General features: G+C 40.5%; 1 protein-coding gene across 2 annotated transcripts in view; it reads right to left on the reverse strand.

Annotated features, from left to right (window-relative positions):
• The window catches only part of Znf451 (zinc finger protein 451), a 58861-nt gene extending 31988 nt beyond the window's left edge, over nt 1–26873 (reverse strand). Inside the window, exons 1-4 of one of the 2 annotated variants that reach the window (XM_051153021.1) lie at nt 26660–26853; nt 26018–26101; nt 16343–16423; nt 284–409 (exon numbers count right to left, since the gene is read on the reverse strand). In XM_051153021.1, coding sequence (XP_051008978.1) covers nt 284–409; nt 16343–16423; nt 26018–26101; nt 26660–26680 — 312 coding nt within the window. In that variant the 5' untranslated portion in view covers nt 26681–26853. Of the gene's footprint in view, nt 1–283; nt 410–12989; nt 14575–16342; nt 16424–26017; nt 26102–26659 lie in introns of those variants that run through there. The other variant, XM_051153024.1, reaches the window with a different exon arrangement.
• Between the last annotated feature and the right edge of the window lie 1058 nt (nt 26874–27931).

The following is a 27931-nucleotide window of genomic DNA, read 5'->3' on the forward strand; positions in this document are numbered from 1 at the left end:
TAATCCATGAGCTTCCGGCCAGTGCCCGACCTTGTCTCAAAACCCGAGGTGGATGGCTCTTAAGAAGAAACACCCAAGGGTGACCTCTGTTCTCCACAGGCATGCACATGCACACCAGAAATTCACAAACACAAAAAAATAATTACAGGGCATTTTCTGTGTTTTTAAGTAGAATAATCACCCACTCAAATTCTTCAAAGCTTCTATTTAAGTTTATCCTTTTTACATCTTTATTATAAATAATTCTATATATTAATAAACTCTAATTAAAATAAACACATACCCTGAATGCCCTGTTCTTCTCTTCTTTTTGTTGTTTTTCCACTTCAACATGGCGGGCAAGGCGAGCCAATGTTAAAGCAACTTTATCTTTCTGGTGGTCTATATAGTCTTTGTGTTTAAAGTTCGCCTATAGTACAAACAAAAACAATTTTCATTCCATTTAATACAAAATTAATACGTAGCCAATAAACATTCCCTCACCAAACAGTCACTGTATTCAAGAACGATTTACATGTTAGTTCTTTAAAAAATCTTGATGTGGGGGGAGGGAGAGGGGTCTGCCTTTGTCTGAGTATATCTTGTATTTCATTGTGATATTTTGTAATTGATATGCTAACAAGGGAAAGATGAAATCAAATAAAACAATTATGAGACTGGAGACATTACAAGTGATTAAGAGCACTGGCTGCTTTCCAGAGAATCTGGTTTGATTCCCAGTATCACTTGGTGGCTCACAACTAACTTGAACTCCAGGTGCAGGGAATCTGATGCCCTCTTCTGACCTCTAAAGGCATCAGGAATGCTACAGGAAGGCAACACGCCAATATACATAAAGTAAAAACAAAATGTACTCATACACACATGCAAATACGCCACTCAATTAAAGCTACAAATGGGAAGAAAACACACCGGCAATAAACATAAAGGAAGATAAAAGAAAGGCAGCCAATACACAGGTTTTTTAAAAGATAAATATGGTATTAACACAACTACGTCAATCACTCTGCATGGCAATAGTCTGAATACACCAATTAAAAGATTCACTTAAAAAAAAAAAAAAAAAGTCCCGTGGGATGGCTCAGTGGGTAAATGTTCTTGGTACCAAGCTTGACAACCTAATTTTACCCAGAACCCACATGGTAGAAATAAAGAACTGACCACACAAGTTGTCCTGTAACCTTCACACTCACACCAGAGCACGAACACACTCATATATACAGGTACGCATGCACTCAAAATAAGTACATGTTAAAATTTTTTAAAATTTGGAAGTAAGACCCAATTATATGAATTATATGTTGTTTATAAGGAATCTTCCTTTAAATATAGAAACACATGCAAATTAAAAGCAAAGAATGAAGAGGCACATTATTTGCTAAGTGCTAGGGATTTAGCTCAGCTGTACAGTACTTACCCAGCATGCACAAGACCTCAATCCCCAGAAGCAGAGGTCATTTTAAAGCAAAAAAACTATTTGGCTAAAACAAATTAGTATTATTTCTGTGTACTTATGTATGTGCCTTTCTAGTAAACACATATTTTTAAAGAGACTGGTTTCCACTATGTTCCCCAAGTTAAGTCTCTAACTCTTGGGCTCCAGGACAGACTTCTTTGAGCTTACCAAGTTAGAGGGACGACAACACTGAAACACCATGCCCAGCTCACATGTGCTTCCTGAAAACACCCAAAAGTATATGAACTAATTTTGTATTTTAAATATGAGAAGTAAAAATAACCAAAGCATTTTAAAATTTTCTTTGATGATCTTTTTATTTATTTTGTTTTTATGTGTATTGGTGTTTTGCTTGCATGTATATTTGTATGAGGGTGTCAGATCCCCTGGAACCGGAATTGCTGACAGTTGTGAACTGCCATGTGGGTGCTGGGAACTGAACCATGGTCCTCTGGATAAGCCATCTCTCCAGCCCCCATATACCAAAGTAAAAGCTAAATTTTTAAAGTATTTTCTTATCTGAGTTAGTATCCACTTTCATCTGTCAGTAACAGAAAGCTGTTTAAAATGAAGTTGATTATAACCCCAAAGAAAAAAAAATTTTTTTTTTTCCAAATCAGGGTTTCTCTGTGTGGCCTTGGCTGTTCGGGACTCACTTTGTAAACCAGGTTGGCCTCGAACTCACAGTGATCTGCCTCTCTCTGCCTTCCGAGTGCTGGGATTTAAGGCGTGCACCACCACACTCGGCCTAGAAATTCTTATTATAAGTTAAACTTAAAAGAAAAAGTTAAACTTCTATCTGACTAATCTCTAATGAATGCCTACATAAATGATTAACAGATAAACGGTCCCTTAAAATTTATTTACAAATGCCTCATTCTCAGAACACTGCATTCTCAATTCTGAAAAGCATTTTTATGGCTTAGCAAGCTACTAAGTGCCATAGATTTGCCAACTCTCCCCTGGTAATTAAGAACCACCTTTGACACTGAATGCTGAGAACAGTGCATCTAAGCCCTGTTTGATTCTTCCTTAGTTTTGAGGCCCAGGCTAGCCTCAAAGTTGAAATCACCCTGCCTCGGCCACTTAAAGGCTTGGATTATAGGAATGAATATCTCTGTCAGGTGTGATGGCACCATGCCTGTAATCTCAGCAGTGGGGAGGTAGGAACAGATTAGAGGCTGGTGTGGGACTATCTAAAACGTTACATAGAACTTTTTTCAGCTTCCATGCTCCTCTATTTTGGAGACAAGAGTCTCATTTTGTGTGGTCCAGGCTTACACTGGACATTGCTCCTGCCTCGACTTAGCAAATACTAGGATTATAGGTGTGAGCTACCATGATTTGCTTTTTTTGTTTGCTTGTTTTTTGAGGGTTGTGGGGGTTTTTGTAGGTGTATACATACAACTTTCACCACAAGTGGAACCCAAACCCGCCCCTTAACTAGCTCAATCAGTTGTTCAGAAATATTTGCCAAGATTAACGCAATGAAAACACAAGGTCAAAGTGAGTCTGGCTGGGCGTGGTAGCACACGCCTTTACTCCCAGCACTTGGGAGGCAGAGGCAAGCGGATCGATGTGACTTCAAGGCTAGCCTGGTCTACAGAGTTCCAGGACAGCCAGTGCTATACACAGAGAAACTCTGTCTCAAAAAACAAAAAATAAAAAAAGAGTCTGCTTTGACAAGTTCTAGAAACAGATGTTGAAAACCATGGACTTTATGAAACCACAAATTTAAAAAATGAGTTAAATTCTTAAGTCATTACTCATCTCTACAAAGAAGATTTTTAACAGCAGTATTAAATTTTGTATTTCCTACAATTACTTTAACCGAAACATGAATAAGCAATATTCATGTTCCAACTAAAGTATTGGTGTGATTAGTTAACTGTGTAAGATGGAGTAACTACTCTACCGACTTCACAGTGTAACAGAACTTGAGAAAAGCATTCTGTAAAAAACATCATCTAAGCTGGGCATGGTAGCCCACGCCTTTAATCCCAACACTTGGGAGGCAGAGGCAGGTGGATCGATGCGAGTTCGAGGCCAGCCTGGTCTACAAAGCAAGTCCAGGACAGTCAAGGCTACACAGAGAAACCCTGTCTTGAAAAACAAAAACAAGCAATAATCATCTAAACAAGTGCTCACAACAACCCACTTTTCCTATCTGACTCATAAAGCACTTCCTGGTTTTTGACAAGGCTACTATTTGTAGACTATAGGAGTTTGAATAGTAAAAGGGGCGCACAGAAAATGACCTAAGGTAAAGGTTGAGTTTCATTTCCCTTAACTTCTATGTAAGGGGCCCGAGTTTAAAAAAAAAAAAAAAAAGAAAGCCAAAAGGCGACAAGTGCAAAAGCATGGCACACTAACCATCTGACTAGCACATGCAGTTGGGAAGAATTCCTGAAACAAATGCATTAACAAATTCAAAGCCTTTTATCACCACCATTCCAAAGCTCCAAGGTTGGTCTGCAATTTATAACCCCAAAGTTCTGGAGACTAGAAGCCCCCTTTGCCCAATTTATGATTCAAGTCTCATCCAAAAACTAACAACAAAACAAACAAACAAACATCAAACAAAACAAAAAAACGGTTTGAAAGGCAGCAAGTTTTCTCAAGAATTTTATATCAAATACAGATAAAGCAGATGAACACAATGCAGTACAATATATATTCACCAACCCCCAGCAGTAATTTTGAAACCAAGAAACCCTCTTTTTACAAAGCCTTCCCACTCCAGTTTATTGTTCACAAATACAAAGTACACAGATTATCTGCTTTATATAAACAATGTTAAGGAGCAAACATGGGGATATACCCCATTCTGTACTTTATACCACAGAGAAAGCCGGAACCACCAAATCTGTTCAATAAAATTCTACCTGTCATGTCTTTTGAGTACACTGCTAGTATCTTTCTACATTTTTTCTCCTCATGACAGACCCTCAGCACAGAAAACACATATGTGCATGCTTTGGAATTTAAGGAGAAATTTCTAGTAACTTTGAATATGTAAAATTGTGATAAAGGAAATTTACTTTTTAACCCTGAGTGCCACTGTGATACCTCTGACAGAGAAAAAGAAGGGAAGAGGTGGAAACAAGTCAGGGAGAACAAAGAAGGAAGAGTAGGCAGGACTAAGCACAGTGGCTCATGCCAGTGATTCCCACTCAGGAGGCTGAAGCAGATCTGAGGGTTAGCCTGGGCTATAGAGTGCACCCTGTCTCATAAAGGAAAGAGGGCTTGGAATGTGTGAACTGGATACAGGAAAGCCTGTATCAGAAAACAGTAGATGAGAAGGAGGCGGAGAAGGAGAAGGAGGAGGGGGAAGGGGAGGAGGAGGAGGAAGAGAAACAACTAGAGGTTGATAAAAAGTGGTTGGAGGCTACTTAATTACCACTAGCACCAAGTTTATAGTTCTTACAAAACACCTACAGATGTCAATTACAACATTCTTATAAATGTCCATCTTCTTAGCCAGGCGTGGTGGTGCATGTCTGTAATCTCAGCATTTGGGAGGCAGAGGCAGGTATTATCTCTATGAATTCAAGACCAACCTGGTCTACAAAGTGAGTCCAAGATAGCCAAGGCTACACAGAGAAGCCCTGTCTGGAAAAATCAAACCAAACAACAGCAAAGTTCATCTTTTTCAAGTCTACCTGGAAGCTTCACTAAGAGATTCTAGCCACATCTAGCTGCTCCAAAGAAGGTGCTGGCTGAAGGGACCCTATGCAGTTGTAGCTACACCGCATAAGTTTAGTCTTCAGTGCTTTCCACTAGTCCTGAATTATCTCACTGTTTGAGCTGCCCCAGGCTAGAAATGCAATACTAAGGTCTTTTTCTGAGCTTAAATTAAGATGTCCATAGCAGACAAAGTATGGACTACTTCCATAACCTTCAGGTAATGTCCAACAAACACTTTGAGTCATAGAAACCAACACATTTTCATGCATAACTTAGCCTTTCTGCAGTTTTACTTCCTTCATTTCTGTCCCCTAAAGGTTGTCCTTAAAATCCTGAAGCCAGACACACTTTATGGCAGTCTCACCTTCACTTGAATAACCTCTTCCACCTGAATGAATGGCTGTTTTTCCAGCAGACTAACTACACCAACATCCTCAACGCTCAGCTGAGGTAGAAGAGCTGGTAGAAAAGCTTTCTGAAGTCTCTAGCTGGCCTTCTCACTCCAACATCCCTACAGGCATGCCTCTGAAGTAGTTATTACCATGTACTGGCATTTGGTTCTCTCTTGGTTTTTGTTTTGAGACAGGATCCCACCCCTCACTGTGCCCATACCTTCTCAGTCCTTGCTGCACAGTGGGTACTGAAGGGTGCTATCCATGCCCAGTGGATACAGACCTCATACCCTGTACATACGAACAGCACTAAATAAAGGCTGTGGGACTTTCTTTCTTTCTTTCTTTCTTTTTTTAAAGAGAGCCATTAAGTTGGGAGATGTGTTTAGGGAGGCCCAGAAAAGTAGAAGGGAGTGGGGGTGAATAGGATCAAGATACATGGTTTCCATATATGAAATCTTAAAAAAAAATTTTTTTAAAGTATACTTCCATTTATACCCAGTATCATCCCATTCATAGTAAATCTAAGAATGTAGAATACCAAAATTAGTTATAAAATTAAATCTGCATTGGACTTCAGTCTTTTTCAAAGTATTTCCAGTTACCACTATTGATTGATTCATTGGTTCACTGATTCACTGCTTCATTCATTTGGCAGTCTTCTTATGTAGCCCTGGCTGTCCTGGGTAAACCAGCTTGTCTCTGCCTCCCAGTGCTGCCATGTAAAGGTGTGTGCCTCTACACCCTGCTAGTATCTTAAAGAAGGGAAACTGAGGCTGAGACAGTACGTGACTTGCTAACACTGAAGTTAAAACCTTTAGTATTTTAAAACTCAATCCTTTGCACAGTTCCACCTTTGTTTTATTAAACAAAAATGGTATCCCCCCCCCCAAAAAAAAAAAAAAGCAAGCAATAAGAATTATGACCAAAACCATCAGTGCTAGAGGGAATGGACTACAAGTACATGTTGAGCAGAAGCCATGAGCGCTGTAAGACCAAGGACACCTCAAATGAAGAACAAGGCAGACTGTGGTTCATCTGGCAAGTGAAGTAACTAGACATGAGTGCCAAGTAACAGGAGTGCATGTATAACCATACACAGAAAAGGGTGTGTCCATGGAAGGCATGGCAGCTTGTAACCCAAGGCCTGAGGGAGTCTGTATCAAAGTGGAGGCTCATCACTTTTGAATAAATCGCTTAATGACTATTAAGTTTCATGTGCACATCTGCAGAGGTGACAGTCTAGCTAAAGAATGCTTAGTACACACAGAATACACACTCTCTCCTTGCCTTTCTTCCCAGACAGGAAGCTGACAATTAAACCCAAAATAATCAAGATCAAGGTGATCTAACTACTCACAATACACATGCCAAAGAGTCAAGGATATAGATACACTATAATACTTGAAAACAAAAGGTGAGGTCTTCAAAGTTTTAAAAGAAAACTGAGAACTCTGACCTTAAAAAAAAAAAAAAAAAAAAAATCCAATACACAATCTGCAATGTTTCCCTCAATAAAACTAGTAAAGCCCTTAAAACCCAAAAATTGGTTAACTTTGAAATACAACATATCAGAGCTATACTATAAATTTATCTTATGGTGATAAATCGAGCCATTAACACTATGTACAGAATGCATCTGTGAAGAATACATGATGGCTCACTTCTGTAATCCCAGTGCGTGGAAAAGTGAGGTGGAATTGTCCAACCTAGACTACAGAGACACTCTATCAAAAGACAAGACCAACATAGAGAAACTCTGCCTGAAAAAAGCCAACAAAACAAAAAAGAACAAGACCAACAGCAGCAACAATAACAAAAAGAAAATTACATTTGAACTCAGAAAATGCCATTAAACAAGAGATATTAAAAATAAATAGAAAGTTTTAAATTGGTACCATAAAAAAATAAACAGAAAGTTTAATAGTCAACGTGCACTTCTAAGACTGGACTGGCTACCAAATCTTTTTCTTTCTGAGACAGGGTCTCATGTAGATCATGAGAGTCATAAACTCAATACATAGCTAAGGATGACCTTGAACTTCTGATCCTCCTGTGCCTACATCCTAAGTGCTAGGTTTACATGCATAGACCACCACAACTGGTTTATGCAGCACTGGGGCTTTCTGCACATGAGGGAAGTAATATATACCCACTGAGCTATATTCCCAGGCCCTGTATTTTTTAAGGATTTTAGGGGAAACTAAATACATTCTTATCACAATGCTTATGACAAAGATACAAATTAAAAGGCATTTAAGTAAATAAATTAACAGCAAAAGCTTGGCTAGTAGGACATAATGGTTCACACTTGTAATTTTCCAGCACGTATGAACGTGAAATAAATTAGGGGGTGGTTGGGAAGGAAAATGAAGAGAGGAGGGATGAAGAAGGGGAGAGGGAGAAGGAAACTTGAACAAGCAAGGAAGAGGTGGGGAATAAAGTATTTGCCACATAATTACGAGGACCTAAATACCCTAGTACCCATGTAAAATGCTGGGCACAGTGGCATCCATCTATAATCCAGTGTGAGGAGGGAATGCAGTAGGAATTTCCTGGACCTCCTTGGCTAGGCAGTCCAGCCAGCTCTGTGAATTCATGGTTCAGTAAAAGACCCTATCTTAAACTCCACCCCCCAAAAAGTGCAAAGTAAATAAGGAAGACACCTGACATTAACCTCTAATCACTACATGCTCTGTCCACTCACCATACACAAATACCTCACGCGCGCATACAACATTTCTGGTAAGTATATAATGGTACAATTAAAAACATCAACATCAAAGAGATTAAGGGGGAAACCAGACTTCCTTTTAGAAAGAGGTTCTGAGAAAAAGATCAGTATCAAAAACCCTCACCAAGAGGACATGACTAAAAGTCCAGCATGGTGCCACACTCTTTAAAGTCCCTGCCTCCAGGAGGGGAAGACAGAAAAATCATGTTTGGGGCAGCTAGCTAAAGCTCGTCTCAAGACAACTGAACTGTGACCACCTCTACATTCTAAAGGAAGTGAATATAAACTCCACTTGTAAGATCTCAATTTTCTAAGCATTACAAAAGTGCATTATAATAAAGGCAAATAAACAATGACACAGGAGTACAAAAATGGGACTCCACTAATAAGAGAAAAAGAATTTAATAAAACAGCATTCTCATCAATCATTCAGGAACACCATACATTTTAATGGTTTATAAAACTTGTTAAATATGAAAAAAAAAGTTTTCCATTCAATACAGTAATTAACATTTACTTACTGGTAACGTCCTCCTTTAAATTTTAAGTGAAAAGAATTGACTAGTTTGTATGTCCACTAAAAACCATACAGAAGCAATCTGACCAAGTGAATGACATGCATAAGATGTATCCACAGTGACAATCAGTTATTGGTCTAGCCATCAACATGAATAATACATAAGGGTAAATTTCAAAAACAGGACCTAGACAGTGCAAGACTGGGGCAAAATATGCCTCACGTTAAAGGAAAAGTTTTTGTTATTGCAATCATCTACTTCTAAAAAGATCTAACCCATAATTTCAAGCCTTCAGCAGAATCCCAATAAACTTCAACACTGATGAACGTGCTATGACCTCTGTGTTCACCCTTATCAGCATCCAATTCTGCAGTGAGAGGGAATTCTGGACTTTGTCTTTTCAACCTCCTCGCTTACAATACCTGAGAGGTATATATCCTGGATGTATCAGGCCCTTAAGGACATTATCAGTCAGGTCACTTAGGTATAATGCAGTAAAGTAGCCTGAAAGTGTATATGCTGCCCTCAAAATGGCATCTTGAAGGCTAAGTAAATAAACACAATTATACTCATAAAGAAGCTGCCAGTTTAAAAGGGGGAAAAAGTAATTATACTGATAAGGAAGCTGCCACAGAGTACTGCTTATAAATATACAGTGTCATCAGCTTTACTGTTTTAATGTCCTTGCTTCTTCTACCCCAGTAAACACATCCATTTAGCAAATATAACTTGTGTTACTATGGCTATGAATAAGGTTAGATACGAGACAGATGACTGAATCAGAAAACCTAGAACGTGCAAAGAAAAAAAGAGCTATTTTATGTCTAGAAAACAGAGCTAAGCACTAAAATCTAAAAAGAACTTCTGTGATGTTAATTAAATAAAGAGGGAAATTTATTCTATAACCTTCTGAAATTAGTAACAGTGCTATAAAGAAAACAATAGCATTCAGAAGGAGTACATTTAAATAGTGCAATTGTACACATAATAAAGATAAACTAAGAGTAACTCACTGTACAGAAGTCACATAAATACCACGTCAAAGGTTAGGTCTTAAACATAAGAGTGAAATTTAAAAAGGCACTTTATATAACAATAAATGGAAATAGTATTTCTCTATACATAGTAACTACAAAAAAAAATCTTACTGTCTCCAAATACATCTTATGTCTAGTCAAGAAATGACATTTTGAATGAAAGGATCACTAAAAACATCCTTTTTGAGAAAAACCCAATCATAAACTTCTAACTATTCCAAGGTGTCTAAAAAAGCTAGTGGTATTCTCACTCAGAAGTCAGCGTAATAGGAATTTCTGCACATGGCAGACACAATCTAAATATTTATCTGATTGAATCTAAATGCTATCTTCTACTGGGGCTGTCTTTTGGGGTTGTCTCACTAAGACTAAGTACCAGCTTTTACTTTTATAACGCCACCATCATCATTCAAGTATGCCAGATTAAAAAGAGAGATAAACAGGTGAAAGACACTGGACCATTATTCTGAGTCAAGTGTTCCCACCCTACCACACTCTGTCCATAAATGACCCAACTGCCAAATTCTTGTATTAGGTCTGATCACCAATTTGGTGATGTCCTGAGACTTTTCACTTTTGAGAAAACTGAATTCTTTGGAGTGCTTGGGCTTATTAGTTAGTGGTCAGGCAGTGTTACTTTCACTTCATTAATGAACAACAAAACCATCTAAGACTAGAGTAGTGCTGTCTTGAAAATATCTAAACGCTATACAATGTCAAAATTATTAAAGTGCTAAACTTTATGTGCTTTTTTGTTGCTGTTTACTATAATTTCAAGCAGGGATTGGTACAAATAAATTAGGTGGGAATGCAAAAAGAGTTTCTAAGAATGCGTCTTCAAGCACTATTTATTTTTGTTTTGTTTCTGAACAAGAGTATCTCACAAATCATATGTAAAATGTAGGATCTAACTCAGGGCAAAACGCAAAAGAACAATCTGAAGCAGCCTTAACTAGTCAGAAATACCTCACAAAGCCACATGCAACCTTTCTCCAAGGACGTCTGGGTGGCTGGCTACTCATGTCACACAAGAAAACTACCCTGCTACAGTTACTGGCTTAATTAAGTCTACCTCTTTGTATAGCACTCATTATAAGCTATAAAAGGTTGTTTTTCTGGAGTTCGTCTGAGAGACATTATAGAGCCCTGGTACAAACCTAAGCAAGTGAAGGTAAAGCTTTGTGGACAGTACAGAAAAATAAAGTAAACATTAACTATAGAGACAATGCAGTTAAATTTGATAAATGATCTTGATAAACTAGTTTGGGTTTAGTCTACAAATAAAACAAATAAGACCAATACAGTACAAAGTACTTCTTCCAAGTTGGGAAATTCATGCCTTCAATCTATATGGCACAAAAGAAAAGCAGCAGCCGGGCCTGGTGGCACACGCTTTTATTTCCAGCACTCAGGGGGCAGAGGCAGGCAGATCTCTATGGGTCCAAGGCCAGCCTAGTCTATATATCAAGTTCCAGGCCTGCCAAGTCTATGTAGTGAGACCCTGTCTCAAAAACAAACAAGAGAAAATGTAGATTAAGTAGGGTGCTAAATATGGGTAAGAAAGTAGGAAGAGTTTTCTAATGAATAACAGAAAAGTGAGCAACACAAAAAATGTCAACTACTATGATGCAAGAATCATAAGAAAAAGAAAGCACATAAACCCTTAAGACAGTGCTATGTTCCATTAATAGTATATCTAAAACATTTCAATCAAACAGATTAAAAATTTTTTAAAAGAAAACAGATGTTTAAACAACCAAGAGGTCACAGAATTACATTTGTAAAAGAGTTAGTTTTGGCTGCCAAGTTACATTAGGTGAAGTGTTCAGACCTCCTCAAACTTGACATTTTCTCTACTTTAGGTCATGCTGTGAAGACAAGGACGTAGGGGCTGGTGTATCACACAGCCGTTGCCTTGAGACTAAAGAGATGATACTGGGGGACACTAATATAGCTGAGGTATCTGCTACCAGCAGAGTGAGTCCGACTGGATTACATGACAAATTAATCAATTAACCAAGAATATGTCACTGAAGTCTTGATTCCAGCCTTTCAAGAAGTCAATAAAAAGTATATCCTCTAAATATCCACGAACAGCTGTGTTCTTGAAAACACCTAGTCACATTTTACATCTCAAGGATTTCTCAACCAAGTCTAAACTAATGGCATCCCTTGTTATTTCAAGAGAGACCAGATTGTCAGGCATGTTTGGAATTCTTGCTCTTAAAGAGTTCAGATTTGCATGCCTGGATGATGGAAAGAATATCCTGTATTTCCAGGGCCATGATGCATTTGTCTACTGTACTGAAAATGTAAAGCACTATCAAGCTCAAAAGAACCAACTGCTTAGAAGACAGGTTAAGAAGGCCATCTCATTGAAAGGCCCGCATTAGAGACTCCGATGCCTGAGTCTCACAGGTGGTTGATATGAGAGCTTGGGAGTCTAGTAGGTCTGATGTCAATGAAAGCTATCTCACATGCAGCGTTATGAGTAGTGATGGTGTGGTAGCCCATCAGAGTCAGGATGAAAATAGTTTAACTTTTCTAGAGTGACGTTACAGGTAGGAAAATATTCTTTCCATATTGAATCCAAAAGTAGACCTGTGATATATAGTCATCCCAGTTACAAGCAAACTGGATTTGGCAAAATTTTTAATGAATTCCAGCAGACACATAGCTTCACGGCTAACTCTGAAGTTGCACAGAGCTTGATAATAGTATGAACTATGGTGAGCTGACCATCTTAACATAGGGACTGTAACAGAGCTATCATTTGATGGCCCATCAAGTAGAAGCCTGAAGTTCCAGAAGCACTGGTGACCTAAAAATGAAGGTTTTACATTTCAGTCTTAGTAAACACTGATCTAGTAGCAAATTGTTTCCAGATCCAAAAATCTGTTGTCCTCAGTTTACCAGCAAGATTTTCCTGAGGCATGAATCTACACATTTTCTTTTAATTCCAGAAGATTCAGATTCCTGAGTACCCTTCTCTGGACTTATTTTGGACCAAAATAATGGGTAAACCTCTGTCCAAAACTCCTTAGAGCAGTCTCCATTTGGCCAATAAAGCTTAGTCTTTTATATATATACTTCATTCTAAAAGTCTAGAATTAAACATCAGCTGTGATTATTCCGGACATGCACTTTTTTTTTTTCTTTTTCTTTTTTCTTTTTTTTTTTTTTTTTTTGAGATGACCTCCAACCTGGGGAAGAACAGGTAAACTAGGATTTTGGAAAGCTAGTCTGATAAACATCCAGATTATTAATTTTTATACCCATGTCGTTCTGGAGAGTCTCCCTTTTTTCGATACCTATAAGGGTGATTCCGGGGTTTGTACCAATCCCCTTTGGAGTACCCTCTGTTGTGATAATGTGCTTTCTGATCATGACTATAAAAGTACCGATGCTGAGTATAGTATTTATTGTGATCCTTATATTCATTTTCTTTAATACTACTGTCTTCTGCAACAACAGCATTCACGTCTTGTCCAAAAAGAGAAGTACCATCAAAGGGCAAGTGTAAGATCTTCTCCTGGGTTTTCTTACTGAGAGATGTAAGTCGGAGCCAGGCCTGTCTTCTATAGTCTACTGCCATGGCCATAACTCTGACTACAGAGTCCATTATGTCCCTAGTGGTACAGAGCTGCCAAAGCCCTGCATCCATGCCATCAGATATTATACACCTCGCTTTTCCACGATCAAACTCTGGGTCATGAACCAGATCTTCCATGTCTTCCCAGAGTTTACGTTGATACTGAGTCATATAGGCCATGTAGCTAGCAGCTCGGGCTGCAATGGAAGCAGCATGGTAGAACCTGCAACCCATGACCTCCATTTCTTTTGAGGTAGAGTCTAAAGGAGATGTCCCATTTCCTCTTTTGCTATGTTCTAGTACATCTATAATGGGGCCCTCAGCTGGTGGATTTGGCTGGAAAGGAGATGTGTCCTTGGCCACAGGATATACCCTGTGTCCCATGAAGGAAGAAGGATGACAATCAGCAGGGTCTTTAAAAACTTCAGTGGTGGCAATTCTCAAAAGTGGATGCAATGGAGGAACCACACGTTTTTTAGAGGTCATCCAATCAGGCTTCCCCTCACATGTTTCGGCTTCAGACTGTAATGTCACTCTCTTTATAACACCTCTTTGTTCCATTCTCTTCAAAAGACCTGTGAAACTAGATTGCATGGGGTCAGGTGGTTGTCCTTTGTCATCAGCTGATGGAGATTTGCAATCACCCTCTTCTTCAGCTGTGGATAAACCATCCTCCTTGGAGGTGGAGATATCCCACGGAACTGTTGAATTCTCACTTGGTCTAGAATGATGAAATCTAAAACAACTTCTGGACTGCAGATCACGTATAACTCGAGACATCTCAGCTACTTGTGTCTGGAGATACAGGATGGCATCCTGCCCATTCTGTGAAGCTGAAGACATCGTGATAGGTAAATCCTCTTTGACCTCAGAAAAAGCCAAAGACTCTTGGGGGACCAGAAGTGATGATGAACGCAGAGTCTGATAATTTTGTGATTTAGCTGTTTCAGAGATATTAATATCTGAGTTATTTTGATCATTTTTCTGGTTCTCCACTGGGTTCTCAACAGAAGAAGGTTGAGAAACTATTCTTTGTGGACTGTTGGCACAACTCCCAGAGGAGGAGCTGCTGTCTCCAATGGGAAGAGGAACACTGCAGCTAGAGCACATTTCTGGGCGATGAGTCTCAGAGGATGGCACCTTAGATTCAGGCATTCTCTGGGTTATCCACATGAACACGGAAACCAAGGAAGAAAAAAAAATGCTTTTAATATGTTAACTTTCAAGTGCAGAGACGCATGTCCAGTAAGTAGAATTCAAATTTTATATTATTATAACATAAGAATGACAGAAACAATCCACTATAGGATGGCAAAAGATAAAAGAAGTCAAATGTACAGGATGTATAACCCTCAACCCCAGAAAAAAAACCATAGGCATTGATCCTGGACTCTGTCTATTAAAAAAACATGGTTAAAAATAAGATCATTTTGGGCTGGGAGATGGTTCAGTATGTAAAATGCTTGCCGCGCAAATATGAGGACCTGAGTTTAGATCCTAGTACCCACATAAAAGTCTGAATCCTTTCTAGCATGGAGGATATGGGACACAGGCAGATCCCAAAATTCACTGGCCAGAGAGCCCAGCCAGCAGTGAGCTCCAGGTTCATTGAGAGGTCCTCAAAAATAAAATAATAAGTAGACAACTAGTGAAGGAAACCCTTGATGACAGCCTCTGATCTTCACATGGTCACTGGCACATCAATTGCACGTATCCATACAAACATGCTCACACAAATGCGCCACACAAACCAACAAACCTCAGTTCAAAGAAGTACTACCCTAGTCTGCTGCTTGATCCTAAGCTAAAGTAAGATGCCGTGGTGAGACTACTGGAATAACAATTAAAAAAAAAAAAAAAAAAAACCTATTCAATACATGAAAGGGCAATAAGTGGAAGATAATGATGGCAGAGAAAACTTGAACAAGGTCCTATTGAAAACAAAACAAATCAAAACAAAACAAAAACCCTTTTAAAACTCTCCCAATTGGGGCTATTTTAAATCTCTTTAAAAATTGTTATTAACTCTCCATGAATAATCTCCCAGTTGTACATTCCTGCTTTACAGTTTGTAGTTTTAAGGAACTTACATATTTATTACTTTATTTCATCCTCACAACAACCCTGTGAGGTAGGGCTTATTCTCATTTGAATTGAAAAACTAAAATAAAGCAACACACCCCTAAGGTGAAGACAAAGTGAGGGATGAGTCTGAAACTGAGGCATTCTGCTCATATATCCAAGTCTCAAGTCTCTATATCATATAACAAGAAGGTAGCTGGCTACCATAAGAGCCAGGAATTCTCTAATCCATCAAGAAAAGCTCATTAGCAGAAATTTGGGTTAAGTCAGTAACAAATGGACGCCAACAATGCCACGAAGCGCTCAACGAATTCCACTCTCAGAGGAAGGCATTGGTGTAAAAGTCAAGCCTACAACTAACAAGTCACAGGTACTGGTTCTGAGAATGAGGAGAGAAAGGCTAGAAGGAGAGAAGACTGGACTCGTCCATCAGCCCTAAGTCCCCACAGTCCATTTCCTAAAGGATCTTCACACATTTTCCCCCAAGATAAATGTTGTGTGGCCACACAGTTCAACAAGTAAAATCAGTTCTGTAGGTATTAAGATGAGAGTTATAGGAAAGAAGGAAGGTGGGGGAAAGCAAAAAGCTGGCAGTTTTTATTGTGTTTCCCTTTTATCAGTTATTACCTCTGCAGCGTTTATATTTTCTGGCAAAGTTTAAGAGCTGCTAGAAGCATAGACTCCTTGAACTACTATGCTGGCCCATCCTGAGAGAAATGAGCTTTCTCTAGAGCAATATGCTCCTAAACACAAAGCTCCTGCTCTCCTCACTCTTCAGAAAAACAAACAGAATGCCTCTTGACTGACACAGTGAAAAATATTAAGGCAAATGTAATGTACTTACTTCGCTATGAGAGGTGCTAGGCTCTTCATCATCACTGCTGACCAGATCAATATATTCAAGAACAGGTCTTAATGGTCCTTCCTATAAGAGAAATTGAGGAAGGTTGTATCATGAGCATCATTAAAACCAAACCAGCATTGTAAACAATGATTTCTGTTGGGATTAGATCTGAGAGGACATACAAATGGCAGGAAAACAACAACAAGCAAAAGTAAACTATTCAAAGTATATATTTTTTAAGACGCTGACTGAGTCAGGCATGGTGGTACATGTCAGTAGTGCTTAGCTGTTGAGGAGCTGAGACAAGAAGACTACACGTTCAAGACCAGCTAGGCTACTGCACAGCAAATACCAGACTACCTTGTCTACAAAGTGAGACACAATCTTTAAAAAGAAAAAAGGCACCTAAAAGTTAGAGCCTAACCCCTAGAGACACAGATACTAGGGCCCACTGCATTTCAGAGAGGACAAATATCAACAGTTTAAGATATCCAAGTTTGTGAACACCACAGTATATATAGCTCAAAACATGGAGATCTTTGACCAATAGCTTAGCTTCAACTCTCAAAATTTAAGAGAGCAAAACATCAAACCCAGATTCTTCTCCAATTCTCTTCCTATTTTTATGCCAGGGTTAAAAGCTCAGACCTCACTCTATAGGCAAAAGGGAATTAATAAATAACAGTATAAGAACAGGAATAACGTATTAATATAGGAATATCACAAAAGATTATGAAAATTGGGGGGAAAAGATCACTAGTGAGAACAGACCCATAGGAATGTCCAGCTAAACACTGGTGATGGAAAGAAGAGTAAAGTGCACCTAAGAGCATCTGGGCACAATGGAAAAATACATGAGAAACCTTATTCCAAAGAACCAAAACAAGAGCCGGGCGTGGTGGTGCACGCCTTCGATCCCAGCACTCGGGAGGCAGAGGCAGGCAGATCGCTGTGAGTTCAAGGCCAGCCTGGTCTACAAAGTGAGTCCAGGATGGCCAAGGCTACACAGAGAAACCCTGTCTCGAAAAACAAACAAACAAACAAGAACCAAAACAAACAATCACAGAATCAGAGACATTCAAGTGACTAGAAATATACTAAAGGCAGCACTGCACAAAGAACCAGTGGTATTTAAAGATGCCTGGTCAACAACTAGACATGCAGGCCTGTAATACATGGGTATGAACACTTGGGAGTGAGATTTGAGAGCTGACACCACCCTCAGCCCCCGGCCCCCACCTCACCCCAATGCTGCCCAGGCAGAAGACTACTAAACTCTCAAACAACTGAAATGATCACAGACCAATGAAAAGTCATTAGTGCTGCACGTGGGCAAAAACTGAGCACTAAGATCACAAAGTAAACTTAACAAGTACAGTCTATAAAGGTTTTTGAAAGAGAAACACTAAATGAAGCAGTGAAACACATAAACCATAGAGTAAAAAAGGCCAGGAAAGCGCCAAGTAAAAACCAAATGTAGGACAAAACTAACCCCTCCAAAATCTAAGGTATGATGGGTATATGCCTGTTGTCAGAAGTGGGGTGAGCAAAGAAGTTCAAAGCCAGGCTGGGCTACGAAGTTGAGAACTTGTCTCAGAATTTAAAAATCCAGTACATTGGGACAAAAAGTGGGGGGAAAATTCAGGAGAAAACACCGCTGATGTTGAGGTTTCTTATAATGGAGAAAGATGCTTACTAGAGACAGAAGATCATCCAGTTCATGGTCTCTCCTTCCAGATAGTTTGTTTCTCTCTTAGGTCTTAACAAACCAGAAACTACCATCCTTCTGGATAGTGAGCCAGACATCAAGACAAAACCAGCGAGCAAAGCTCTGAGACCATGCAATGTAATAAAGGAACCAGGATTTTGCTCAAGCTGTTAAGATGAAAGCTCATGAGGAAAAAAGAAAAGAAAGAAAAATAGCACAACTCACGTGGTCATCATCTACTTTGGACTAAAGCCTATCCTTGATACTGACATTGTCCAATCATACAGTCAACAAGGAAGCAGAAAAGATGAAGAAATAACTGCTTTTCTCATTGGAGTAAACATAGTGTGGACTCTTAGGAACTTGTTGAAATGTATTATCATATCTCACTGTTGGTTTGGTTTTTTTCCTAATATAGGGTCTATATTAGAAAATATAGGCCTGGCCCGGTGCTTACTTATGCAGCCCATTCTGGCTTCAAATTCACAGTCCTCCTTAGCCTACAAAGTATGGGGATCATAGGAATTATAGCTGTGTGCCAGCAGGCCTGGCTTTTAGGAACTTAATACTATACACAGAAATAGTAAACCCACAAACTCTCCCGGGTAACCAGAAATACTGACACAGGGGCAGAGTATCCATACCCTGAGTAATGAAAATGGAAGTTGGTCTTGGCACACACCTATAATCCTAGCACTGGAGAGGTAGGATAGTTAGTTCTAGGCTAGCAGAGCTACAATATCTAGGTAGTTGCAGGCCAGCTGAACACTGTAGAACTATCTCAAGAGATCAGACAAACAAACAAAAAGCGACAATAGGCAAACAACTGGACATGAGCAGTGCAGGCCTGTAATACAGGACAATTGTTACAAGTTCAAGGCAGGACTAAAGAGCAGCGTGCAAAGGTCTGGTGGTGCAGCCTGGTAGTAGAGTGCCTAACATGCACAAGGCCCTGGGGCCAACCCCAGTACTAGGGGAAGTAAAGACTTAAATTAGGTGTGGTGTGTACACCTATAATCCCATCATTCAGGAGCAGAGGCCAGAGTTCCCAAGACCAGCCTAGGCAAAATGTTCTCCCAAATATAAAGACTATAACAACTTTTAAAAATGCAGTTTAAGATACATAGGGTGGCCAGAAATAAGGACAGATAGATAAAGCAAGACTACCAGAATGTTACTACTGAACTGTTTCACTCATGTGCAACTGCTGTTGAATCTTAAAAAGATAATCTTATTCGATTTATAGTAATTAAGACAAAAGAATGAAAAACAACCAGGACAAAAGAAAACAAAACAGGAGGAAAAGTTTACTGATTTATAAGTGATAGAATGATACAAGAAGAATGGGATATTAGTTTTGGTTTTTACGTGACAGGACTGAGAAAGCCCATCCTGACTCTGAGCAGCACTACCCCATGGGCTGGTAAAAGGAATTTTATCACTCTTTGCCTGGTGACAGTAAACATATGACCAGCTGTTTCTCCATTCCTGTCACCATGTTTTCCTCTCTACTGTGGGTTGTGAGCCAAAATAAAACCTTCATTCTGTAAGATGCTTACTGTCAAATATTTGATCACAGCAATGAAAAAAAGTAATTAATACAGAAGACATTAGAGACAGAAAGCAAAAGTATAAGCAAGCCAAAGAAAACTACTTATACACAGGCAGAGCAGCTTGCCTAGTTTTTACTGCAGACACTGGATAAGTAACAGTCATCCTGCTGAGTGTTGACTGCAGGTATGTACCACCACACCCTGGCTTGTTTTTGTCCTGCGATGGGCTCTCACTCCCTACCATGCCCAAGCGACCCAGGACTTCCCTGTCTATTGTTTACAGCAATAACTACCCTAAACCTCCCCAGTGCTGGGATTTCAGGCACTCATCAAGACCAACTTCCTTTTTATCATTAATTAAAACTCTGTTTTCCATACTGAATTTGAGGAACCAAAACATTTAGTACTCCACTTATTCCACTTCTGATAAAATTTATTGAGCCCCATACCAGGCTCTGTACTAAGCTTTCCAATTATACCATTCAACTTCCATAACTGCTCTACAGACTCTCAATTACTGAAATCACCCTATTTTACAGAAAATAAAACTGAATTATATACACTTAATTGGTTGTGTAGTCCCCGTAATTCAGAGGTAGATCAAAAAAATTAAAAACTGTTACTTATTACCTAACTTTCCAAGTTAACATGTTCCTTCATAAAAAAATAAAATAAAATAAACCAAAAAATCCAAAACAAAAAAACCCACTAGTGCCTGTATTATAAATAGTAGTTCACAATGGTACCCAATCAAGAAAGTTACTAATTCCCCAATAATATTCATGATATAAATATGAAGAAAATAATTATCTTCTACCTACAATATTTATAACAACCACCAATATCTGTATTTAGTACAAATGTACATGGTCCTTCAATTACAAGGCATTTTATCTCAACTTGTACTATTAATTAGTAAATCAGTCTTTTTTTTTTGGTTTTTCGAGATAAAGTTTCTCTGTGTAGTCTTGGCTGTCCTAGACTTGCTTTGTAGACCAGGCTGGCCTCGAACTCACAGTGATCCGCCTGCCTCTGCCTCCCGAGTGCTGGGATTAAAGGTGTGTGCCACCACGCCCAGCTAGTAAATCAGTCTTATCTCCTCTTGTACCAATAAAAAAGGATTCAACTCAAAATGCCATTACAATATAGAAGCAGAGGCTCATGTAGAATGCACTTAGAAACACTGACAAATATTCTTAGTTTTAAAATATATGCTTTTAATGTGTTAAACCATTTTCACTCCTGTAATTAAAATACCAACTCTAAAAATCTATTTAGAAAAAGATGTTAATACATTAAAATACCACCCACAAGTGTTTTACTTCAAGGAAAAAAAAGTTAGGATCACAGACTACTTCTGCAGTACTACCTAGTTCAAAACTTTCAAATGGTTTCCGTCTGCCTACTATCTGGTTCAAATATACCACATTCAAGGTCTGTGTCACACGGTCCATCTTTCTCCCATCTTTAAAACTAAAGGAAATTTAAAGCACCTCTATCTCCAAAATTACACATACTGCTGTTCTTACATTTCACACCTTTCCTTTCTTTTTCTACTCAGAATACATTTTAAAACACTCACATATCTGGGGATATAGCACTCAACTAGCAAGTAGGAGCTCCTAAAGCCAATCCCTATTACCAAAAAAAAAAAAAAAAAAAACCCAAAAAATAAAAAAAATCTTTCTTTTTTTAAAATTTATTTATTTTTATTTTATGTACATTGGTGTTATGCATGCATGTATGTCTGTATGTGAGTGCTGAGAATTGAACCTGGGTCCTTTGGAAGAGTGGTCAGTACTCTTAACCGCTGAACCATCATCTATCTCTCCAGCCCCATAAACTACAATCTTATGCCTTCTCTGTGTGTGTGTGTGTGTTGCATGTGCATGCTATGTGTGTGCACTTGTGTCCATGCTCTGCTAAAGGCATGTTAGTCAGAGGACACCTTCCACCTTTGTTGAGGCGGGGTCTCTCGTTTCTGCTGTTACACAGGTTCTTCTACTCTAGTTGGCTGTGAACTTAGGATTACAGATGCTTGCCATCACACCTGTTTGTTTACCTTTTGTTTTGTTTTTGACAGGATTTCTCTGTGTAGCCCTGGCTGCCCTGGAACTTACTCCTAGACCAGACCAGGCTGGCCTCGAACTCAAACTCAGAAATCCACCTGTCTCTGCCTCTTACATGCTGGGATTGTAGGTTCCAAAGACAGATTAATTTCCCTGGAACATTTATTTATTGTAAGTACTTTTTTTTTTTTTTTAATTCTATTGGAACCCTGTGTCAAAAAAAATTTTTTTTCTTAACTTCTATCATCTTGCTGCACTAAAACACTGGCACTTAAAGCTAGATATATATTTCAATCTAATATACAGGTCTAACATTTATGATGTTAAATGCACATTATAAGCTTTAATACTGTTTTGCTTAATGACTGACTTAAAGGTAGTTTAAGAAACCTAGTCCAAAGATGCTTTTGGTCAACTGGCGAAATGGCTCAAAGGTTAAGAACTTATACTGCTCTTCCAGAGAACTCGAGTTCAGTTCCCAGCAACCCATGTTGGTGACTCAATACCAGGTGTAACTCTAGTTCCAGGAGTGCAAACAACCTTTTTCTGGTCTCTGACCCATACACATTACAAAGTTATGCACCATATACTAAATATATTATTTTATATTTCTGGTTGTGAGCCTAGCCTTTAAGGGCTGAGCCATCTCTCCAACCCTGTTTTTTAATGATGTTTTCTGTATGCATCCTTTCTATTACAGCAAAAAATATTAATATTCAACCTGGGTGCTCAGGTTATTTATGAAACCATGTTTTAAAATTCTGGATCTCATGTGTTATTATGAAGATTATGATAGTTCCCACCAGTGTGTATGCCTTTATATCTAAAGTGGCACTGTGAGCAATACTGGTAGCAATTACTATACTCAAGAAATCTTGGGAAAAAAAAATGTCAAAGATGCTCCATTTCAAAAGAAATCATGAGCCGAGCGTGGTGGCACACGCCTTTAATCCCAGCACTTGGGAGGCAGAGGCAGGCGGATCGCTGTGAGTTCGAGGCCAGCCTGGTCTACAAAGTGAGTCCAGGATGGCCAAGGCTACACACAGAGAAACCCTGTCTCGAAAAACCAAAAAAAAAAAAAAAAAAAAAAAAACCCAAAAGAAATCATGAGACACAAGTTGAATAAAGGTGCATATTACTAAACAGAAAATGTAATTAAAAGACAGAAACAAAAAATTCTTATCAATATTATATTATTCTCTTTCTTGATTTGGGCACTGTCCTAATTTGCTTTCCTGTTACTGTGATAAATATCATAACCAAAACCAACTTGGGGAGGAAAGGGCTTAGTTCATCTTATACTTCCAGGTCACAGCCCGGCTCTGAGGGAAGCCAGGCAGAAACCTCAAAGCAGGAGGAGAAGGAATGCTGCTTCCTGACCCTTGTTCAAGAGCCCTCTCTCTGGCTCACACACAAGTAGCTTTTTTATTCTGCCTAGAGACAGAATTCTCAGAGTGGGCTCATCAAGCAAGCACTCATGGGAATGCCCCGCAGACATGTCCAACCTAGGCAATTCCCCAGTTAAGGCTCCTTCCTCTTGGGTAACTCAGGTTTAGTGTTTTCCTGGTAAGAAGACCCTCTTCTTCCTCCCAGAGTCTCTTTCTCCATACCAGGTAGTCCCGCCTTCCATTTCCTGCCCTCACTACTGGCACTTTATCCTACAAAAAGCCACATTCCAGTCTGAACCAATCAGCAGCAGGACAAGGACCAAGCCATCTCTTTGGATTGCCCTTGGCCAAATGAGGGCTATGTGACCTCCTTTAAAACATGATAATCTCAGAGAATCAGCTTTTAGGCAGGTGAGGAAGGGCAAGCATTTATATACAGAAACCTGGTAATAGGTTATTGTGAGAACACCACCAAACAATCTGCCAGCAGTTGGCTCTCTAGCCATTGGATACAATATGTGGGGGAAAGCCATCCCAACAAGCACCATTTATAAAAATGTATTGCCTGGAGAGGTCTGGAGAGGTGGCTCAGCACTCAAGAGCACTTGTTCTTGCAGAGAACCTAGACTGTGCTCCCTGCAACCACCTGGTGGTTCACACTGTGGCTCACAGACAACCATAACTCTAGCTCCCAGGGGATCAGAGGCCCTCTTCTGATCTCTAGGGGCACAAGCATGTTGTGCTACATATATGCACACGAAAGACAGGCACACACATGAAATAAATACATCTTTTAAAAAATTTTTTATATTACCTTAGCAAATATCAAGGGCACCTATGACTTGTGTACTTCCCTGCATATGTCAACAAAAGTTAACAAAAGGATTCATTTTTGCATCTCAGTATCTGTATTTCTCCTTTCTTTCCACATTCTGTGGTCTGGTTGCAGTCTACATTTGTGAGACACAGAAAAGTCTCTAGTTCAGTGGTAGTTTACTCTTGTACAACTGTGTTATACATATAAGCATGGCATAATTTTTTATAAATTATAAGCTAATAATCAGAACCAAGTAAATCAAGAGGTTATAATGTAGATTCAGGCAGAAACTTGGTTTTCATCTTTACTAGGTAAGAACTACAAGAGGAATAGAATTGTATTACAAATAGCTCAAGGGTGTGTCTCTAGATGCTTTTGCTGTAGTGGAGTAGCAGTGCTGGGTGTCTGTTGTTCTTTTGGTTTTTTTAATAAGGTTTTACTATATAGCACACAGCAGGTCTAGAACTTTCTATATAAGCAGCTTAGACTACCTTACAGTTCAGAATTCTTCTACCATGACCTCCCCAGTGCTAAGATTCAAAATGTATTTTAAAAGTAAGCTATTATTAATTTTACTTTTAAAACTCAAATCAATAGCCAGGTGTGGTGGTACATGCCTTTATTTCCAGCACTCGGGAGGCAGAGGCAGGCGGATCACTGTGAGTTCGAGGCCAGCCTAGTCTAAAAAGTGAGTCCAGGACAGCCAAGGCTACAGAGAAACCCTGTCTTGAAAAACAAAAACAAAATGACCAAAAACAAAACAAAAAGAAAAAACCTCAGATCAATAACTCCTGAATTAACGAGTAACAAACTACAATGGTATTTTATTTCACAAGATAAAAGATAAAAAGAAATTGTTTTTGAACCTTACTCTATCAGTTTCCCAAAAGACCATATTTTATAATGAAAAGTTACTCCTATTTTTTGCATGAAACATCAAGATAAATATTCTATTTACAAGTACACTGTGAATCAGGAACAATCCAAAATATTTGTCTTAAGGAGTCATAAAAAAACCTTTATCAAACACATCATGTATGTTGGAGGGGTAGTATTAATTACCAACTTTCTTTCTCCAAAATACTTCTGTCTATTAGGAAGGGACAGACACAATGTATCCCCAAGCCTCACTCTAGGGCCTCAAAGTACAAAATGAAAAAAGACAGAGTGCAATGGGAAAACTACCAAGAAAATTTCATGAAGGACTCTCCCACAGCCCCACTGAAACACTATACACAGTGGACTGCCACAGTGGACTGCCACAGTGGCTCAGTGCTGGGGAGGATGTTCTTAAACAGCCACTAATAGACATATGAGGTGATCAATCGCACAGCTTTAATACAAAACTCAGTCAACTACAGCACTTCAGGAGACCTGTATAGAGCAGGGATGTTCTCTGGCTCGCTACTACTTTAAGAAGAACCAATGTACAAACTTAGCCACCATAGGTGACAGTCACCCAAAGCTGTTTGCCTTCCCCTAACCACCACTTTATGAAGTGCTAAGAGACCTGGATGTCCGGCATTGTTTTCCAAAGTGACAATACCTGGGCTCCACACTGATTTCGGACTCAACAGATCGGGAGGGGGGGGCCCAGGAATCTGCCAGGTCGCACTTAATGCTGGAAAACGACTGTCCTCGAAGAAATAAACTTAGAAATAACACAGCAACTGCTCCAGGCGATGCAGAGCTCCTCACTGTGACCAACAATTGTGCTGTGCTGTAGCAAGATGACCTCAACTGTGAGAAGACACATCACACTAGGATGCTGTGTTCTGTTCAACCCTTATTTCCTATCTAACAGGCATTAACTAGTCCTGTGTCCGATGCAACTAAAGGTCTGTGAGGTGCCCGTTAAGTGCATTAACAATTCTTGAGGCCACCCACTTTGTGATGCCTACTGCAATTGTTCAGGTATTCCCTCCAGGTAAACATCCAGGTCCCCCTTCGGGGTAAAAGTGTCGTCCCCCCTCCCGCCCACCGCCCCCCCCCCCCCCCCGCGCCCCGCACCAGTGTGTGGCGGCGACTCCACCTCCACGACTATCTGTTGAGAGATGAATGCCTGCCTTCCGGGTGAGGTTTAATCACACAATGGCTTACCATCCTCTTTCACTCCAGACAACCGCCAGTCGCTACTTACACTAACAAACTGAATGTCATCTTCATTTTCATCCGTTGTTGACTCAGATGCCTCAGGCCCGGCTGGTGGGGCAGATTCTATTATCTATAAACAAAAGCCAAAACACGCTCATCTATGCAGTCACACGCTCCTAGAGGGAAAAAAAAATTTTTTTTTTCCCCAAAAGGAACGAATTAAGACAAAAGCCCCTGAGGGAAAACGGCACGATCACGCGCAAATCCGGCTCGCGGAACTGCACGGAAGGAGGCCGGTTTTACTAAGGCGTCTTAGGAGCTGCAGAAGACCTAGGCTCCCAGGCGAGCTGCCACAATTCCCCTCCCCGCCCCCTCCTCCTCCTCCTCCTCCAGGAGCAGGGATGCAGGCTCTAAAGCTCCGGGATCAGTGTTTCAGGCTACAAATACGAGGCCGGCCTCCCTTTAATCCGCTCTCACCCTCCAGGCTGCGGCCGCTGCAGCTTAGGGCGGCCAAGGGGCTGGGGGGCGGCCGGACGGCCATTGTTAAGGGCTCCATGCAGACCGGCCCGAGGCCAGGAGGCCCCGCAGTCGCCCGAGGCCGCGGCCCAGCTGAGGCCAGAAGCCGAGAAGACAAACCGTTCAGGGTCGGGGCTCGGCGGAGCCCAAGGCCCGGGCCGCCGCCACTCACCTCCGGCCCTGGGTCTCCCATTTCTCCCACGGCCTGTCAGCACCAACGCTCCCGCAGCAGCCGCTTGCTGTTCCCGACGCCGCCGCCACGACTTCCCTCTCGGCCGGCGCCGCGCGACCCGCCCTGCGTGAGCGCCCACGCAGCTGACGCCTCAGGCCGCGGGGACGCTGAGCCACCGGACCCCAAAGCGCGGCCTCGCAGCCGCTATCTTCCAAGCGCCGCTTTGTACGCTCCCGCCCCGCGCGGGATTCTGGGTGTTGTAGTTCCCACCGGCCTCGAGGCTGCGGACCGCGTGGCGGGGAAGGCTGGCGTGGACCCGGAGCTCGGCGCTCACCTGCAGCTCGGGAAGATGGGGAGGGGGTGACGAGGGTTCTGACATAGTTTTGAGTCCACGCAGAATCTCGTTATGCTGCCGCCTTTAACATGAGAGACACTGACAGGGAAAGAGCTCCGCTAGCAGCAAGCAAGGCAGATTGAAAAAAAATGGAGGACCTTATCCTCTCATTTACATCTTGGCAAGGGTGGCTGGTGCAAGAGCTTACTTATATGGCGTTTCTGAGAGGTCACAAATTCTCGCGGTAGTCTCTCAAAGTGGCCTCCTTGTTGTCCACAGGTTTCCAGGCGGCCCATGGCTCCTGTAAAGGAAAAGAAGCATTACAGGTTAGGTCCCATAGGGCTGCCGGTAGTCTTTCATGTTTCTCCCTTGCTGTTTTCAGGCTAGGCTGGGTTGATTGGTTAATTACTTGGAAAGTGAGGACACAGAGGCGTGGGCAAAAACGGGACCAGTGGAAAACAGACCTGGTAATGTCAGTGAGCCCGTTCAGACCTTTAGTGACCATGCTGCTTGAAAACAAAGCTTGGTGGTCTTTGTTTGGGGCCAGATAGATGGTGACCAGAGCGAATTTGTTTCCGTTTCTCCCTTTCTTTTCCTTTTTTGGATTGATGTATGGGATGGGTAGGGTTAGGTGAAGTCCAAGATGTGAGGCACTCGAGCTATGTCATATCTTCTATCTCCCAGTGCTAGCAAGCACTGAATTTTGCTAAAGGACCAGAGGACGGAGAAAGGAATAACGCTGGAATCCAGGATTCCACAGAAGCAGAAAAGCAACTTTTTTTTTTTTTTTTTTTTTTTTTTTTTGATATAGGGTTTCTCTGTGTTAGCCTTGGCTGTCCTGGACTTACTTTGTAGACCAAGCTGGCTGGAACTCACAGCAATCTGCCTGCCTCTGCCTCTGCCTCCCGGAGAGTGCTGGGATTAAAAGCGTGTGCCGC

The sequence above is a fragment of the Acomys russatus genome, chromosome 11, assembly GCF_903995435.1.
Source record: "Acomys russatus chromosome 11, mAcoRus1.1, whole genome shotgun sequence".
NCBI classification, from domain to species: Eukaryota; Metazoa; Chordata; class Mammalia; order Rodentia; family Muridae; genus Acomys; species Acomys russatus.